The sequence below is a fragment of the Crocodylus porosus genome, unplaced genomic scaffold (genome assembly GCF_001723895.1).
Source record: "Crocodylus porosus isolate Cpor-Errol unplaced genomic scaffold, CroPor_comp1, whole genome shotgun sequence".
Classification (NCBI taxonomy): Eukaryota; Metazoa; Chordata; order Crocodylia; family Crocodylidae; genus Crocodylus; species Crocodylus porosus.
Genome location: NW_017728943.1, coordinates 65,956,495 through 65,974,990, shown reverse-complemented (window position 1 = coordinate 65,974,990; position 18,496 = coordinate 65,956,495). Strand labels below are relative to the sequence as shown.

At 41.8% G+C, this 18,496-nt stretch overlaps 1 protein-coding gene across 1 annotated transcript in view; it reads right to left on the bottom strand.

The window, feature by feature from the left end:
* SPATA17 (spermatogenesis associated 17) overlaps positions 1-18,496 on the bottom strand; it is a 153,334-nt gene that overhangs the window by 24,876 nt on the left and 109,962 nt on the right. The window contains exon 9 of the mRNA XM_019549483.1: positions 10,325-10,460. Within this exon, the coding sequence (XP_019405028.1) occupies positions 10,325-10,460 (136 nt within the window). The remainder of the gene's footprint in view (positions 1-10,324; positions 10,461-18,496) is intronic.

Here is an 18,496-nt window from a genome sequence, read left to right as displayed (position 1 = left end):
CCATCTGGGGATATAGCCCTGTGTTTTGAATACATTTTTAAACAACAGTAATAACAACTATATTTAACAAAGTTTTCCTCTAGAACTTGAAAGGGATCTGTGTCATGCTCACTGCAACTCTATTTGCTTAAGAATGTAATTAAGTTGCAGATGAATGCTTGCTAAGAATATGTAGACTGATTCTGCAAACACATTACAACAACAGTACAGAAAGATTAGTTCAATAGGTGCATGTCTTGTTGGATAGCCACAAGAATGAGCCATATATATGTTCCTAAGAGCATTGTCAAGTTAGTGAAAATCGATGTGGGAAACCCCATACAGACAAACAGATTGCTCTTGTCAAGAACTATAGTTCCTATGGATCACCACCCATTAAAATAGCAGTTAAAATCCAGTTCTTTTCTTTTTAAAAGTGGAACTTCATCAACCATTATGACACCTAATTCAATCATTAATTTTTATATTAAAAACTTTGACGTGTTGCCACAGTCATTGTAATTTACTCTTTTAGAGTGCTGAAGAGATTAGAGAAGATACTTTATTTCTAAAGTAATTATGTTTAAACAAGAGGCTTTATGACATTCAAGTAATTTGCACAAGGAGAATTATTTGTGAAGTTAAAACATCCATGAGAAATAATGGATAAAGTTAGCTTTTACTAAAAAAAACTATTTTCCTTCTTTGCCACTAACATGCAAGTTGCATTATCAAATGAGGAAGGTAGGAAAAGCAAGACATTTATCATCCACCAGACAAATGACACTGGATTGCTAGTTAGACAGTATAATAAGTACCATCTAATTTTCTCTTTAGAATCAATTTATTCTTCAAAGCCTTGGTTCGTCATCAAGGGACTGCATTTTCCCGCTGAGAAATTACAGAACTGAGAATCAGGTTTTATAAAATATTCAACTAGTTGCTGACAAACCCTTTGCAAATAACCACCAGAATGGATTTGATTAGAAAAGTGGTGACAGTATCTTTTCTCATGCAAATAACTTTGCTGAATGGTTTGAATCTTCCCAGTCACTACTTTGTATTATTCAATCAAAATTATTATTTGCTTTGAGTCACCAATAACCTTCAACAGAAAGTTTTTTCAGTTTTCCTTTTTAACCTTCCAGTTGTTCACACAGCCTTTCTACTCTTGGTTAAATAATATCCAGAATACATTTTGTGGATATTAATTTTCTTCATACAATTTTAGCCTTCCTTATGCACCTAAGTAAATAACTTGAGAGGTAGACTATAGTTAATAATCTGGTTATCAGTCCATCATTTACATTACAGAATTTCCTAAGAGCAGCATTTTCAAAGGCAGCCCAGTAGTGATGACCTCTAGGATCTCCTCAGAAGAAATAATCAAGAACATTTTCCCATAGAAGCTCTAGTACCATCTGACTTAATGAAATCAATGACAGCCATCTTCAAGAGAAAACATATTTCAGATACTGCCAACCAACCACAAAACCCTCATTTATGTAAATATCTCAAGTCTGAAAACAGATGAGGGGATTTTGCTAAATGCTGTAACTTATGAAAATGAGAGTGAATTACTTTTTCAGACCTAACTTCCAATCTACCCTTTTGCATTTTGTGCACACAAGTAGTGCCACGATACTTCTCTGCCATTTTATATATACACTGTAAAAAAAAGTGTACTACCATTTTTACCAAAAAGATATATTATAAAAGAAAGCTGCCCATTAAATAATGAATAAATCAACCTGAACGGGCAAGTTGTGTAGTAGTATCACCCAATCCAACACACAAGAATGACATGGCAACACTTTAAGGTACTTAAGTTTAAACATTTAGGTCCAGATACCAGGGTCTGGCTTAACTGCACATAGCAAGCTGCAGTTGGCAAAACCAATGTTTTGCCCTGGTTCCATGACATTTTAGCAGTAAGCTGGTCCCTAGCATAAATTAGATCAGTCTCAGGGTTACTTTTCTTGATACTGCCTGTCCATGGCCTCAAGCAGTTGGGAACCTTAAGTCACAGACATTTGAGGACATACTGGGCATCCAAGTGGTCTTAGCCATGAAAATGTGATTCTATTCCACCTGTTTTAAGTTCCTGAAAATCCATTAATGTATCTACTTTTATAACACTGTTATCTTACCCTGAAGATTGAATCAGAAAAAACCAGAGAAGATGAGGATCGACCACCTTTTGTATTAAGTTTTCCAGGGACTCAAGCGGGGGGGGAACAGAATTGAATTTAGGAGCCTAAATCCACTTAAGGGCCTGATGGTTGAAATAGAACGTGTCCCTCTGTGAATCTTCTGGCTATTCATTCTGGCATAATAGATGCTGCCCCTGATGGGGAATCCTACAGTTGATTGTTAAGAAAGGGTGCATTGGTGGATCAGGGTCACAGGGCACCTCTACACAAGACGCTAGAAGTGCAGTAGACTAATTCTACTGTGCATTAGTGCATCAAAGTGAAAGTTGTGCTAATGCACCATAGAATTAGTCTACTGTGCATTAGCGTCACCTAAAAGACATGTGCACTACTTTGCAGTAGCGTTGATTACAGCAAATTAAGTTAGTACCTGTTATTACAGCAAATTAATGCATGTGTAGACATGCCCACAGTCTTTTTTTTGTCTCCTCTGTTACCCTTCAAAGCCACAGTACTGAATAAGTGTGAGCAATTAATTTTTCATGAACATTACAGACTACTACTACAGGCTCAGATAGTTGAATTTAACTGAGCTGCCATTAGTGCAGGACTCAGGGCTGAACAAAGAAAAGTGACTGTAAGAAAGCTGCTCCCCTTCTTTTGGAGTAGTTGGGGGCCTGAATCTTTTCAAAGTATAACCTAGAGCAGGTGAATGGATGTTGTAAGTTAGACCATCAGGAAAGCTTACGTAAGGACTGTGTCACTAGAAATCACTACCGAGCACAATGATTTGGCAACAACCTCTGCTACCTTCACCTGGCCTCTATGCAAGGGCTGAAGGGACATTTTTGTGCAAAGCTAGCTATATGGATGCCTGATAATGCCCCTGCAATAAGGGCAACTGCCACATTAGGTCAGCTTTCCAGCTGCTTTGCACTATGTGGGAAATGCAAAGCAGCTGCTTTGGGGACCAAAGCTTACAAAAATTTTGCAAACTCCTCATATTGCATGTTAGCAGTTTGAAGTGCTGTAGTGCATACCTGGATATCTGTTCTTAAAAGACTTTAAAATTGGTTTTAGGCTATTATTATGGATTTTCAATTCATTAGAGGTACCACATGATAGAATTCTCTTTCATTTTATTGGCTTATTTTCTTAGATTTAAAAAAACAAAACTAGTTATGCAGAGGCTAAGGAAGGGTGGCACCTTAGACTACATCCCCATGAGCAGGGCTGTGTGGTTGCCACAGGGAAAAAAGCAGAGGCTGCTGCTATTTGCCTTGGCGCACGCCCCTGAATGTGGGGTTAGCACAGGGAAAAATGCTCCAGGTGGGGTAGGAGAGACTGGGGCTAGCACCTGCACTGGCCCCAGCAGCCTTACCTGGGGGCTTCTTAGGGCAACAGCAGACATGGGGGCTTCTTGGGGCACCAGATGAACGTGAACATGTGGTTTGCAGTGCCGCTGCATGTGCACCTATTTGCTATGTTGCAAATTTGTAGTGCGGCAGTTACTTTTGATGCCAGGAAATCCTCGCGTCCAAAAAAAAAACCCACCACAAAAAAAGCAATGTAGTGCACGCAGCAGGAGCATGCACTGCCAGACCAGAAGCCTAACTAAACCCATGTGCAAGGATGTGCACTGAGGCAAAAAGCAGAAGCATGAATTTGTGCAGCTGCTTTTTCCCCCACTGCATGCCTCTGCTTGTGGGAATGCAGCCTTAGAGACTAACTGGTTCAGAGATGCATGAGGTTTCATAAACAGCAACTTTTTCAGATGCTATGGAATTCACACCATCAAACACCATCAAACAAGGTAGGATGTGGACTATGAAAGCTTATGCTTTTCTATATGAGTTTCTATCCAAATTTCTGCCTATACACGTCCATGTACACATAATATACAAAGTCATACCTATAGTCCTCATAATTAGTTATGTGAATATATATATGCACAGTATATGTGCAGTAGTATAACTAAGAGATTGCAACTAGGGTGGAAACTCCTGGCATCACCTTCTTGAGAGGTGGTATTAGGGGAACAAAAATAGCTGCTGCTGCTGCCAGTGGCAGCTGGCCACACTGCTGCCAGTGGCAGCTGACACTACCCGGTGCACTGAAGCTGCTCCAGGGCACAGGGCTGTCCTGTTCTGCCTCTGTGTCAGTACATGTGTGTATTTGTGTCTGTGTATATATGTATATGTAGACATACAGGTACCATGGAATGCTTTTGTGCAATACTTGTGCGTGTTTTTTTTTTTACCAGCTCAAATGAAGGCAAGTATTATCAGAGAAAATAAGCCAGATCTTATGCCCGATTAATTATTTATGCACAATAGAATTTGAACCTGTAGCCTCTCATCAGTGGTACCAATGATGGAAGCTGCAGTATATAAAATCATAAAAATATTTACAACTTGCAATGATGATTATACAGCACAGTGATAAAAATCCCTACGTTCTGTCTACAATACAACTTCTGCTGAAGCTACATTTGGTGGACCTGCCTCAGTGGTGAATTACATATTCTTTTTTTTCTAATGTAGGCAAGGCCATAACTTGTCAAAAACATTTTAAACTCAGCATTTGATTAATGCAAGCTGTACTCGTAAGAGATTTCCACTCAATAATATCTTATTATTTAATTATTTGCTGTTATTAATGGAATGAAACCATTCAAAACAAACAGCTAGATTGGCTGTTTTCAGCAAGCTCATAATCATCAATTTATAAATGTAGAAATCTTCCTAAAATTATATTAAGCTGGCCTGTTGAACTTGAAAGGCATATTTTATCCCAATCAATGCATAAAAGTAAAATTATCCATAACTAAGGGATGTTTCTCTGCTGTACAGTTCAGCTGTAATGATCCCCACACACTGCACTTGCACATCAATTATGATAATCATAATCACGGTCGTTAAGCTGAATGTTCATTATTATCAGGATGCTGGTGACAGCAGATTCAATCATCGGGTGCAATGGGCAGGCAGTCACAGTCCCACCCAAGTTTCTGCAGACAGCGTTGTGCCACATTAAATCTATGATGTGTTCCACATCCCACTCCATTCCAAAAGCTGTAGACGGTAAAGGTCAACTTTATGTTCTGTGCAATATGCTTAGGTTCTCTAAATTAATTCTTTAGAGTACTGGATATTTTTATGCTTTGTAGATAATAAAATTCTGTTTAGGGCCAAAATGCATGTGCAAATAATGAAACAGTGATGTAGCTGTGTTGTAATTCACCTATAATAAGGCATAAGAGGAAAGAATCTATCAACAAGGAAGATCTTAAAGTGTCACTTCCTGAATTTTGCAAACAAGGAAAACATTTAATGCTGCCATTAAAGGCAGTTGTCTAAAATGCATATGCAAACTAATTCCAATTCTGATTAAAGGCTGTAAGCTATCATTTCTGCTTCAGTAAATAAGAACATATGTGAGTGTTTTGACAACTGAAACAGTATAGTTAGTATATTTGATCCCCTGACTGTCCAACTACTTGGGACCTATCATTATAGATTAAATTCATGGTGACTGGTAGGTTATTAATACTAAAAGCTTCACACTTATAAAAACTGACTAAGACATCCCATGGCATGTGCAAATAAGAATGTTACTAGTGGCTTTTAGAAGTGTGCTGTTAAAACCGACATGCAAATTTTCTAATAGTGTTTTATAAACACAGAAATTCCAGTTGGGGTAATGATCACAAAAGGGAAATATTTATACTTATCTGTATGTATTCTTTCAATGAAGAATTTAAATACAGTATTTCCCCCCTAGCTTTTTGTGTTATTTCACTGAAATGTTACATTTCAAAGTAACACTTTTGAGAAAACTGCTATAGGCAAGGTAAGTTTTCTCACATTCAGTACGGCCATTATCATGCACTGAGGAAGGTTGTGTTATATCCAACCATGTATTTAAAAGGAAATGGAGTTAATCCACATTGTTCCTAGTTGTTTGTTTTCATTTCCATAGGCTATCAAATAGGTTTATGGGCAGATACTAATCTCTTTATGGTTTTAAATTTAAAATATGCACATATTACCATGTAATTAAATAGGATGTAGCCATAAAATACAAGCAAGCTAGTTTTTTAAAATATACATTTGAATAAGCATAATATGAATGGCATATTTTCCATTACCACTATTGGCTATCAAACTGATTTCTTGGGAAGATTTGGTACAAGGATTTGTACAATTACCAACAGGGCAAACCCATTTCAAGAAAAATACGTGAGAAGTTGAATTTCAGCCATTTTCCTTATATAAACTGTATTAGAAAACAAAGTTTGTATCATTTCAATTTGAGTCCTAAGCAAGTATAACAGATTATGAAATAAAAGATCCCTAGTGTTTTGATAGTTTCATAGTATCTGGCTTTTTATTAAGTGCCTTTTACATTATCATGTTCCTGAATACATGATAGTCTAGTAGACAGCATAATTGTACACAAGATTATAGCATTCAGGAAACTTACTTTTAAAAGTTTTGCTTTTAAAAGTAATGATGTTGGGTATTTTAAATAGAAACTCTTCCCTTAAAATATGATGAAGGGTATAGCTTTTAGACTCTGTCTTGTAAATAATGACCAGTAAAAGCAGCAGGTAGGTCAAGAAACTGCTCTTCTTTCCTATTAGCTCTCTGTTTTGGTAAGTGCCTCCTAATTGAAGCTTCATATTGATTTAGAATCTGTAGCTGGAAGGCTAGATGTCATATTGGGTTAATGCATATGGTTGTTCACCTTAAGAGATTTAGGTTTAAAATTGCTTAAGATCACAAGTAAAAATGAGTTCGGTGGTTTTGGCTAAGTTCCTACTTTATATGATGTACATCGTAAAACCTCCATATGGTTTGGTGTGGCTGTTTGTCTCTGATCATGAAATACCCAGGATTGGGGAAGGAGACATATTGCAGGTCAGAACTGAGAATCACCAGCAAAATTGTTTGGAGACCGTTTAAAATATACTGCTTACACTATGCTTATAGACTCTGTAGCAGGATGGAGTCCTAGTGTTACTGTGCTGCCTCTAGGTCCCCTCTCTGTAGGGCTGGGGTCCCCACTCTGACATGGTTCCCCTATGAGGCCTCCTCCGTCCCCTTATAGCCTCACCTGAACCTCTGATGTAACAACAACCAAACACAAGCCCCTCAGCTATAACACAAATCTATGCCTCGTGGCTAAAACATCCTCCAAACCACACCACAGGTATTCCATCTCTCACCCATGTCCCTAGCTGCTTGCCCATCCGGGCCTTTTCCTTTCACTCATTCAGGGCCAAGCTCCTTCCTCCTTGGCTGTCAGCCAGCTCTGGCCTTTGGCCTGTGATTTATATTGGAGCCAGGCCCTGCCCCTTTCGGTCAGCTGACCAGACAGGTGTATGTCCTTAGCTCCCTCTGGTTGCCCCTAGCAACCGGCACCTGAGCTGTTACTCCGGCTGTCCAAGTAGCAGGCACCTTGGTGCCCTGCTACAGGCTCCAAACAATGGTACCCATTTTTCACTTTTTAAAATGATATTCAGGCAAACTTTATTTCTTAATAAAAAGATTAATTGTTAGCCTATATGCATTTAACTGCAGTCCAATTTAGGTAATGCAGTTATGTTAAAATACCCAAGTTTTAAGGCCCTGGATAGACATGCTCTTTGAAGTGCTCTTAGCACTTTTGCAGAGCAGTAAACAGTAGGGCTGTGTGAAATTTTGCCAGCTGCTTCATTTTGACACTGTTTTGACCAATTTTGAGGTCAAAATAGCAAAATCAGAATGAAACAAAGGCCCTCAAAACAGCCTCCAAACAAAATGAAGCTGGTTAACACGTTTCGAAAGTTGAAATGTTTCGACCATAGGCTGGGGATGGGAAGTCAGTCCAGCTGGGCTGACTTCCCATCCCCAGCACAAGATCTGGCAGGGGGCGCAATGTAGTACAGGGGATGGAGAAGCAGCTCATCTGGGTTGCCTCCTGCCCCTGGTGGGATGTAGAGTGGGGAATGGGGAAGCAGCCCAGTTGGGCTACCTCCTACCCCTGGCCTGATCTTGCGTGGGGGACTGAGCTGGGCTGGCTCCCCATCCCTGGAGAAACTCAAAACAGTGTTGAAAAGCATTTCTGTTTCAACGGAATGGAAAAGCTGTTTCCACTCAAAATGAAATTTGATATGAAACACTGTTCCCTCGAACCGTCGAAACTCAAGGTGAAATGGAACGGTGCCGTTTTGCATAGCCCTAGTAAACAGCCAGGGTACAGGCTTGCATGGCTGAAGCAGTGCCTCCAAAATGATCCACAAGAAGTGAGGATCATGTTTAATGCACTTTCTTTTGAAATGCTTCCTGAAATGGCTATATATACCAGCAGTCCTCCAACATCTTATAGTGCTCTGCTCTGCACTCTACCCACTACAAGGGTGGTGGTAGGGAAATTGGGACAGACAGATAATAAACACTTTCCCGTATGCTTGGCTATACTTGGGACCCTCCAGAGGCTTGAAGCTGAGAGGCATGCAGGGATTCCAGTTCTCCAGCTCCCTTGCTTGAGTGCTATATGTGGTGGTGGGCGCGATGTGGGGAATTCAGTTCATTTCAAATGTGTGTCTGTCCATGGCCCTACTCTGATCTGTTTGTCAAAGTTCGGAAGAGATTTGCTTTGCTTGTGACACTATTACTATCAATTTCCAGAACAAATGTACCAAATTATATTTTTGGAGTTGAAAATTTTTGTCATATTTTAGATATGAACATGTAACAATAATCAGAATGAACAGAACCAGGCCAGCACCTCAAAAGACTATCCTCAGCTTGGGGGATTGTGTTCAAAATAAAGAATTCATTTTTACTCTCACACCGATCTCCTGTATCAAGATGAAATGCCTGAGAGAGTTGGCAGGGGAGAGTCAGAGAGTGAGCATGTTCTTAATGGAGTGAAGTTTAGCTAGCTACAGTTTTATTATCCTAGCAATAAATAAAAGAGGAAAACAAGTATTTTTTTAGATTTATAGAGTAGCTTTGATAAAATAGGATAGAAATCTTAAAATGTCTAATTTCTTGAAAATCTGCAACATTATTTATGAGACTGAAGTTTCAGTATACATTTAGAGAGAAAAAAATGTTTGAAAACTGATTAGTTCTTAATTACCACCACTGACACAGTTTAAGGGACCAAGGTGAATGCCCACTATTTGCATTGAACATGTCAAAAAATATTTTCTAGTTCATTTTTAATCTCTCCTAACTAATTCTGCAAATGATGAATAGAGAACTAATTCTTCCCATCTCACAGAAGCAGCAGTCCCATCAACAAACAGGTCCTAGCTTAGGTAGAGTTGATGTGTAAGAATATTTTTTCTTCTACCTGCTTTATGTGAAGTCCACAGGGAGGTTACATACATTCAGAATCTTTTACTTCCCAAAGCTATCAATTTATGAAAACAGCCAAGAAGGAACTGTTCAATTGCCTTTTTCCATTTCATGCTTTGTGACTGATGCTGTACATGACTGAAGCTTTTACACTTTTGACATCCTATCCTGTACTGAATTTCTCTGATTGAACACATATTTTATATAATGTTAACTGTTCTGAGAAACATCACATCTTGCAGTGTTAGGAATCAAAAACTTATTATTTTACCAGATCAAAAAAATGCTGTACATAAAATAGCATTTTTTTCAAAATGAATGCAGATAATATAGCATTTATCAAAAGCATATTTACCCCAATAATTTGTCTTTACTTGGCAAAGTGCTAAACATCTACTGAGAGGACCTGAATGCCCTCAACTTTGACTACAAAGAGAAATGAAGAAACTGAGCATCTTCTATACAACAGTCAGCTTTCTTACAGCACTTTTCATGACCTGCTTCAGAGGCCCCCACTGAATTCAGTCTTTTTTGGATCAGGCCCACTATTCTTTAGTTTTAACAATCCAGAACCAAGGTTGGCAACCCCTGGCATGTGTGCCAGAGCATGGCATGCAAAGACATTTTGCTTGGCATGCGCACTTCAGGTCAGATGGTGGGAAAGGGGCCGAAGCTGTGCTGCCACAAAAAGGACTGGGCTCCTCACAGCTCCCCACTCTCCACCCCTGGTATGCCAACATCTTATAAGTTGAGGTTGGGGTGTTCTTGGCACTCTGCCCAAAAACATTGCTTATCCTGATCTAGACACCAGTGACATTGCCCGATTTTGCAGTAACTCACCTTGTTTGCTACCCATTTTTCATGATGTTCTTCTCGGAAATGTTTAGTCCCGTAAGTTATTTGACCATATTTACTTGATGACTGAATTAATGGATCATACTTCTGGTTTTTTTGACATGAAGAAAATGGCAAAAACCTGAAAGATAAAACATATTTGTAAATATATTGCTATCTTGCTGTGGCTGCAAGCCACATAAGTCACAGGATTTTTCCCTAACTTCTTTATGTTTCCTTCATTGTTGCCTTAGGGCTTATGCATTTTCTGAGCTTTCAGTTTTCAAAATGAAGAGCAGTGCCACAGCACAGAAATAGAGTTATAAGATGATGCTACTGAGGTTTCCATGTGAAGATGTATCTGTGGTTTATCTGCACAAATAGGTAATTGCTTGGATATTTGTTAACTAAAACAACAGACTGCAGTTTATTTTAGAAATAACATCATAAAATCCCAATTCTGCCCCTCTTGCTCACTCTGAGTAGTGACTTACTATACAGTGGGTATATATCTACACAAGATGTTTAATGCGAAGCTGTCCAATTAGCTCCACAGTAAAATCTTAGCATCTACATGTGCATCCCTATTAGGCCACAGGAAACTAACTCCACTGTAGGTTAGTACTTGTAAACACAGGAACTATCCTGTGTTCACATTATTTAGTGTGCTGCAACAAACATGTAGACACTAATGGGGCTGGCTGGGACATGAAGGTGCTTCAGTGCAGGGTCTGCCTGCCAGCTAGCCCCATGCTGAAGCACCTTTCTGCCCCAGTTAGCCTTTCTGCAGCACGCTGAGCTGGGAGAGAGCAGCCATGGGCTGGCAGGCTGACCTACCCCACAAGCCCCATGCCGGCTGGGGCTGCTCTAACCCAGCTCGGTCTGCTGTTGTCCCAGGAGCATGTAAAGATGCTGCACTTGGGAGCAATAAACTCCAGCACAATATGTGCCAGTTTATTGCATGGCATTAATTTCACATGCAGATACACCCAGATAGTACAAATGATGTTCAATGCAATATTAGACCAGGGCTGTCTAACTGGTGGCCTGTGGGCTGAATCTGGCCTGTGTGCTGCCACTCCCCACATTGCTTTTGCTGCTATAGGGGCTGGGCAACACAAAAGGAGAGGGACTGGTGTGCCCTGTGTTCATGTGGCAGCAACAGAGATGGGGCTTGCACTGCCTATGTGACTCCAAAGGAAGAAGGGCTCACACCATTCACGCAGTAGAGGAGGGGTGGTCTCAGGGAGTCCACATAACTGGTGGCTTCATGGCATATGGCCCATGAGGTGTGTGGCTTGGGTGCTGCCAGTTTGACAACCCTGGTCTAAAAGTGTAACTCAGAAGTTGGACAGTCCTGATTTTAGACCATAGATTAAAGAGTGTCTGTTGCTTCTGAGCTCACCTTATTTTTTATATAACACTAGTGTAAAGTGAGGAGCAATAATTTAGGGCTGGATTCTAACACCGTTAGCCACACTGAAAAGGCTTATCTGTTAGTGCAGCCATGCTGCCCATGACAGATGGAACCCAGGGGCCACAAGTCCAGCAGTGAAACAGACGGCTTTCATGTGGATGAGAGCTGTCATGGTCATCTGCAAGTTTTCTGGCCATGTCCCAGAGTTTATTGAGTAGGGGAAGGGGAAGTCCCCTCTCTCAACAGCATGGTATGGAAGGAGTATTTAAAGGGCACTTCACAAAATATAATCCTATTCCTAAACCCCCTGCTATACAGTTTTGCCAGATGGAGGGGAGGTGATTCAGTTCTGAATTATTACATATTACTGTAGAATAAAATCTTAAGATTTCTTCATGTTTTGCAAAGCAACAGGTATTATTTATTCTGTGCCCTACAAATACCATTTTCATGTGTAAGGTAGGTCAAGGACAATACAGCTATAATTAAGAGTATGTGTTCCAGAAGTTTAAAATATTATTTTGCCTAGGCTGTCATAAGAATAGGTGTAGCTAATTTAAACATCTTGAAAAAGAAATTAGAGAGCTTTCTTGAAGGCTAAAGTACACAGGAGATTTGGTTTGTCAAACAATAATTTTTATGAAGAGGGAAATAAAATTAGTGCTTTAACACTTGATTGTTAAATAGGATTTAGAAAAAAATATTTTGGGGGAAAATTAGTATTTAGCAACCATGATTTATGTCATTTATACTTTTATCCTCACCCCCCTTCACAAAAAAGATAGTCTTTTAGAACCTTTTAGTAACAATTATCAACTATCCCAACCAAATGCTATATAAAATGAACAAAACAAAAACACAAAAGTAGCAGAGCTTTAAATTATACCAAGCTACAGTAGCATGTACTCATGGGACAGGTGGCTCTCATTTAAGACAGATTATGGTACTTGTAATGCTAATTTGCACATGGGATGGACATCACACACACACAAAAATTAATGTGGCCCCAGTGTCCCAGAGTATACATAGAAGGTGCTGTGAGCCGGCTGCTCCACTTACAGTTTTTATCACTTCTGAATTGCATTTTAATAGTACATTTTTCTTTTGTTCAGACATGAAAGAAAATTGGCTTTCTCAAGGGATTGGATGCCTGAGAAGACAAGGCTAGCAGTTTAGGGATTTGCCCATATATGCATGGAATTTATTTTAGGCCTAGCACTCATAATTCAGTATGAATAGTGTTTCTAAAGCATATATCCTAAACAGATTTTTTAAATGTTTCAAAATACCATTTCTTGAGAGAAACAGCAGATAAACTAAATGAAAATGATAATATTCATAGTTTACTATTTAAGCTGTCATATTACACACAGATCCTATAAAAAGGGCATGGTTTATTTTGGATCTCACCTTGCCTTCCTTGGCAAACAGCAACTCTCAATAACCCATTCTTTATGTATCTTTATTTCAAAATCATAACATATTCAGCTAAATAAGCAATAATATATGAGACATAAATGCACATCTTGGGCAGTATTCAACTGAATATCTCTTTAAAGGGCATTTGCTGTAATATCCAATATTAGCTGCACTCTCTGGAATGTGTCTTTGTGTTTGGACAAGGATACCTACAAGTGGTTATTAGTTTTTGAGAAAAAAAACCCTGAGACTTAAAAATTGTAAATGGATGTAACTGCCAGGCCTCAACCAGTCGCTCTCATGCCGCTCTTACTCGGGAGATTGATGTTACTCGCCTCACAGACTCACGCCTCTGTCTGAGCTGGTGACCTCCGCCCGAATCCTTGACCCCGTGCTCGCCTGCCATGACTTGTTGACCTCAGTGTCCAGGGCCGTTCATCAGGCGTGCTCGTAGACCCGAGGTTTCTCCCGGCGGTCACTCACGGGGCTCCGCCACCCCTATACCCTGGCCTCATGCCTCCTGTGTAGTGGTTTCAAGATGGTCAGCGTCTCACTCCAGGGACCCTCGACCGGATCCTGTACAAGCCCCTCAGCCATACCTAGCCACCATGCAGGCTTATTGCCCTCAGATACCCCAGAGCTTGGGGAAAAACAAAATCACAAGAAAAGAAGAAAAAAACCCTCCAACTCAAAACCCGGTGTACTGCCCCTTTAACTACCCCCCCTGCTCCCTTCCAGCACTTCACCAGAACACTGGCTGCCACATCCCCTTAGGCACTCAGCTCCTAGCTGCTCTAAGGCACCTCCCGATCCAGCGGCGATGCTCTTCCCCACTGCAGCTCTTCTTGAGCCCCTTGCAGTCTCTCTTTCCCTGGCCAGACTTGTTCGGCTGCTGCTCCCGCTGATCTTGCAAGGCGATCCTGATGTTCCTCCACCGCCTTTCTACAGTGTCACCAGGATGATCCTCTTCTCTCCTTCGGCTCCTGTCCTGGCCATTCCTGATCTTTTGTTCCCGAGTCCCAGCTTGTCCAGGTTGCGGGGACCTCTGCAGCTGTGCTCTCTCCTTCTCCCGGCTCCGCAGTGTGTGCCGCCATTTTTAACCCTGCTGGCCGGCGTTTCGCGATGATGTTGTCGGCCGGCCGCAGCTTGATAAGCAGGCGGCTGATGAGCCACGTGGGTGCTGCCTTCCAATCCTCACACGCTGCCTCTGGAGTTGCTGGTAAGTCCGGTTCCGTGTCTTGTGTTCCGGGACAATGGAATAGTATAAAAAAACTCTATTATTTTCACTGATTCCAATTGTATCATCTGATCCATGTTTGTGGTTCCTTACATACATCTTGATTGGACTGTCTATGTTTGCAGTACTGAAGTGTTCCTACATCCAGCAAGGATCTTTGATATACATTGTATACTCATATCAAGAAGAATGTGACTTTTAAAAATTATTAGCATTAAAAGTTAGTAGGATAACCAAAAAATAAAATAGGAATCACATAAAAAATATCCTGCTTCTATGGCAGAACTTTAGAGCAAAAAAGATCTAGTAAACATTAATAATATTGCAGTGTATTGCACAATAAAGTTATAGCTTTATTGTGCAATACACTGCATGTATGCCCTTTGTAGCTCCTCCTAAAATTAGCAATGGTAAATATATGCTCTGAACTTGGTAGAAGAGGGAAGCAGTTGGAGAAGAAAAACCTATCCATGGAAAATTAAATCCAGACAGACGGATTAATACTATTAGTAAACTGCACTAGTGTTGACTTAACAAGCTTGCATAACCAAATGTCCAACCAGTTCATACTCAAAGGATTTTTACTCCTGTGTTTCAGCTTCCTAGTGTAACTCATTAAGCTCTTTTTTTTAAAAGTTTATTTTTTGGGGGGGTTTTATGTCTAGGGTATAAACAGTGGTAGCAGCATAAATTAACTAGTCTAAGAGCTATACTAATGTAGTTATACTGCTTCTGGTATACCAGCTAGCTTATTTTTAGGTATTTCAATATGGCACCACACCTTGCAGTGTAGACATGCTCCTAATCCTGAATGCTGCAGCCACAGGAGTGATGTCCCCATAAGCGCACCTGTCAGTGGCACCACAAACTGCACACACCACACATGCAGGCATTTTCTGTGCTGTTAATTTGCAGCGCAGCAAATTGACACCAGGGACGTGTCCCCATGAGTGGGAACGTGTGGTCCCTGGGGACAACTATCAGCAGCACAAATATAGATTTCATAGACTTTCAGGCTCGAAGGGACCCCAGAGGATCATCCAGTCCAGCCACATGCCCCAGAGGCAGGAAGTCAGCAGGGATCATAGGATCCCAGCAAGATAAACATCCAAACATCTCTTGAAGGTGTTCAAAGTGGGTGCTTGAACCACCTCTGGTAGCAGTCTATTCCAAACCTTGGGGGCTTGGATAGTAAAGTTCTTCTTTATGTCCAGTCTGAAACAGTCGCAGAGGAGTTTGTGACCATTCAATCTTGTCATCCCTTGGGGTACTCTGGTGAACAGACATTCCCTCAGGTCCTGGTGAACACCTCTAATAAACTTATAGGTGGCCACCAGATCACCCCTGAGCCTGCGCTTTTCTAAGCTGAAGAGTCCCATGGCTCTCAACCTCTCATCATAAGGTCTGTTTTCCTGACCTCTGATCATGCGTGTGGCTCTCCTCTGCACCCTCTCAAGCTTCTCCATATCCTTTTTTGAATTGTGGAGCCCAAAACTGGATGCAGTACTCCAGCTGCAGCCTCACCAAGGCCGAGTACAATGGGAGAAGGACGTCTTGGGATTTGCTTGAGAGGCATCTATGGATGCAAGCCAGCGTTTTGCTTGCTTTACTAGCCGCAGCATCACATGCTCATGTTCATCTTGTGGTCAATCATGACCCCCAAGTCGCTTTCATCTGTGGTGCTAGCCGGTGTAGCACTACCGAACCTATAAGCATGCAGCAGATTTTTCCTCCCAAGGTGGAGAACCTTGCATTTTTCGGTGTTAAACGCCATCAGGTTCTCATCTGCCCACTTCATGACCCTGTCAAGATCTGCCTGGATCACCCTCCTATCCTCAGGTGTGGATGTTTTACCCCAAAGGTTGGTGTCATCAGTGAACTTGGCCAGCCCGCTTCTGACACCAAGGTCAACGTCATTTATGAAGATATTAAAAAGTAAATGGCCTAGGACAGAGCCTTGAGGGACCTCATTGGTCACAGGGCACCACGACGATTGACTTCGGTCAACCACCACCCTCTGGGTTCTACCGCAGAGGTAGTTCCCCAGCTAGCAGATCATGGTGAGGTCGAGGCCACAGTAAGCCAATTTTGCCAAGAGGTGATCTTGGGATACCAAATCAAAGGCTTTTTAAAAATCAAGATATATGGCATCAATCTCTTCCCCCTTGTCCAGGTGATAGGTCACCTGGTCATAAAAGGAAATGAGATTGGTCAAGGAAGACCCACCTGCAACAAACCCATGCTGGTTATCCCTCAGGATATTGCCATCAGTCAGCCTGTATAGGATGGCCTCTTTGATAATCTTTTCCAAGACTTTCCCCTGGATATAGGTCAGGCTGATGGTTCTGTAGTTTGCTGGATCTACTTTCCTCCCTTTTTTGAAGATAGGCACCACATTGGCCTTCTTTCAATCATCAGGCACTTCACCAGAGCACCAGGAGTTCTCAAAGATCTGTGCCAGAGGCTGAGCTATGATGCCTGCCAGCTCTTTAATTACCCTTGGGTGTAGACCGTCAGGGCTGGCTGACTTGAAGGTATCCAGCCTGTCAAGGTGTTCCTTCACAAGGTCAGCTTTGATGGATGGTAAGGAATCTCCCTCATCTGGGCCTCCCTGTCCCGTAGTGGGCAGGGACGTCCCATGGGACTGGTGAAAAAGTAACACAAAGTACCCATTCAGCAAGTTTGCTTTTTCCTGGACATCGGTTGTCAGTTGTCCCATCTCATCTGGTTTAGCAGGGATCCAATGTTGCCCTTGCTTTTCCTTCAGCTCCCCACATATCTAAAAAAGGACTTTTTATTGTCTTTGGTATTTGTAGCTAGCTGGAGTTCCATTGCAGCCTTGGCTTTCCTGGTTTGCTCTCTGCAGGTCCGGACCTGAGCAGAGTATTCCTCCTTGGTCGTGGATTCCATCCTCCATCCCGTCCTCCAATATACTGGGGCTGGTTAGTGTGGTGGAGCTGCCTGTGGTAGGTGCTAGGGAAGACAGGGGCCACATGGACCACAGGCCCAGTGAGGAGTCAGGGAATAAAGTATGGCTCAGTGAGAGGTTAGGAAATACAGTGAAGGACCAGACAGGTCTAAGATCCTGGATAGTGAGACCCAGTGAGTATAGTGGGACCAGAAGGATCCAGCTGCCCAGCAAGGGGCCAGGAATAGAGTGCAGGACCAGATGGGTCCAAGCACCTGGAGAATGGCCAGGAAAGTGGAGAACTAAAAGGGTCCAGAAGAAGGGACCAAAAGGGGCAGGGAAAAAGACCAAGGGGGCTGGTAGCCTAGGGAGTTGTTGTGTTAGACTGAGGGGTCTGAGAGAGGGGTCAGAAGAGAAACTGAGGGATCTGGCAACCTGAGTGGGGCTGAGAGGGAGACACAGTGGGTCTGGCAGCCAAGGAAGGGACTGTGCAAGGAGATTGAGAGGTCTGAAGACCCAGAGTGAGGCTGAGAGGCCAAGGGATCAGAAGGGACAGTGAAGGATTGTATCAGCTATTGGTAGAACATCTGTAAGGATGCCATCTGCGAGGCATGGGGCATGGTATAGGGAAGGTACGGAGCCATGGAATTGGCTCATAAGGCCAGGACCACAATCCAGATGGTCTCTGTAAAAAGATCAGGGCAGCGTCCCACATTCTGTATATCAATTAACATAAAAGCATGGAGGGTGAAAGTTGGGTAGACTGCCCATAGAGCAGGATATTAAAATATTTTTTTTGACTACCCTGTGACAGGGATACCTTGCAACACATGTGTGTGCAGGGGCATTCCCTGAGGACAACTAGCAGTGGCACAAATATGTGCAAAAAGATGTGCTGCTGCTAGATGTCCCCAGGAAATGCACATTCCCACATATGGAGACACACCCAAACTGAGTGCTCTGATGTCCAGTTGAATACCAAATTGTGAGCTGTGCTACCACAGAAATTGGCCAGTCTTCTCTCAATACATTCCTCCTTCAGTTTCTAAGTCCCCAAGTGGTTGTGATGTCCTGAGAAAGGATATATTTTTTTATTCCTTTGAGACAGATTTAGCTGTGTAAATTGTCTGGCACACTTTTTTCTGCAGCCAGTTTGAGAGAGTGAAAGAGCATGGGAACTTGATTGACAAGCAAGCT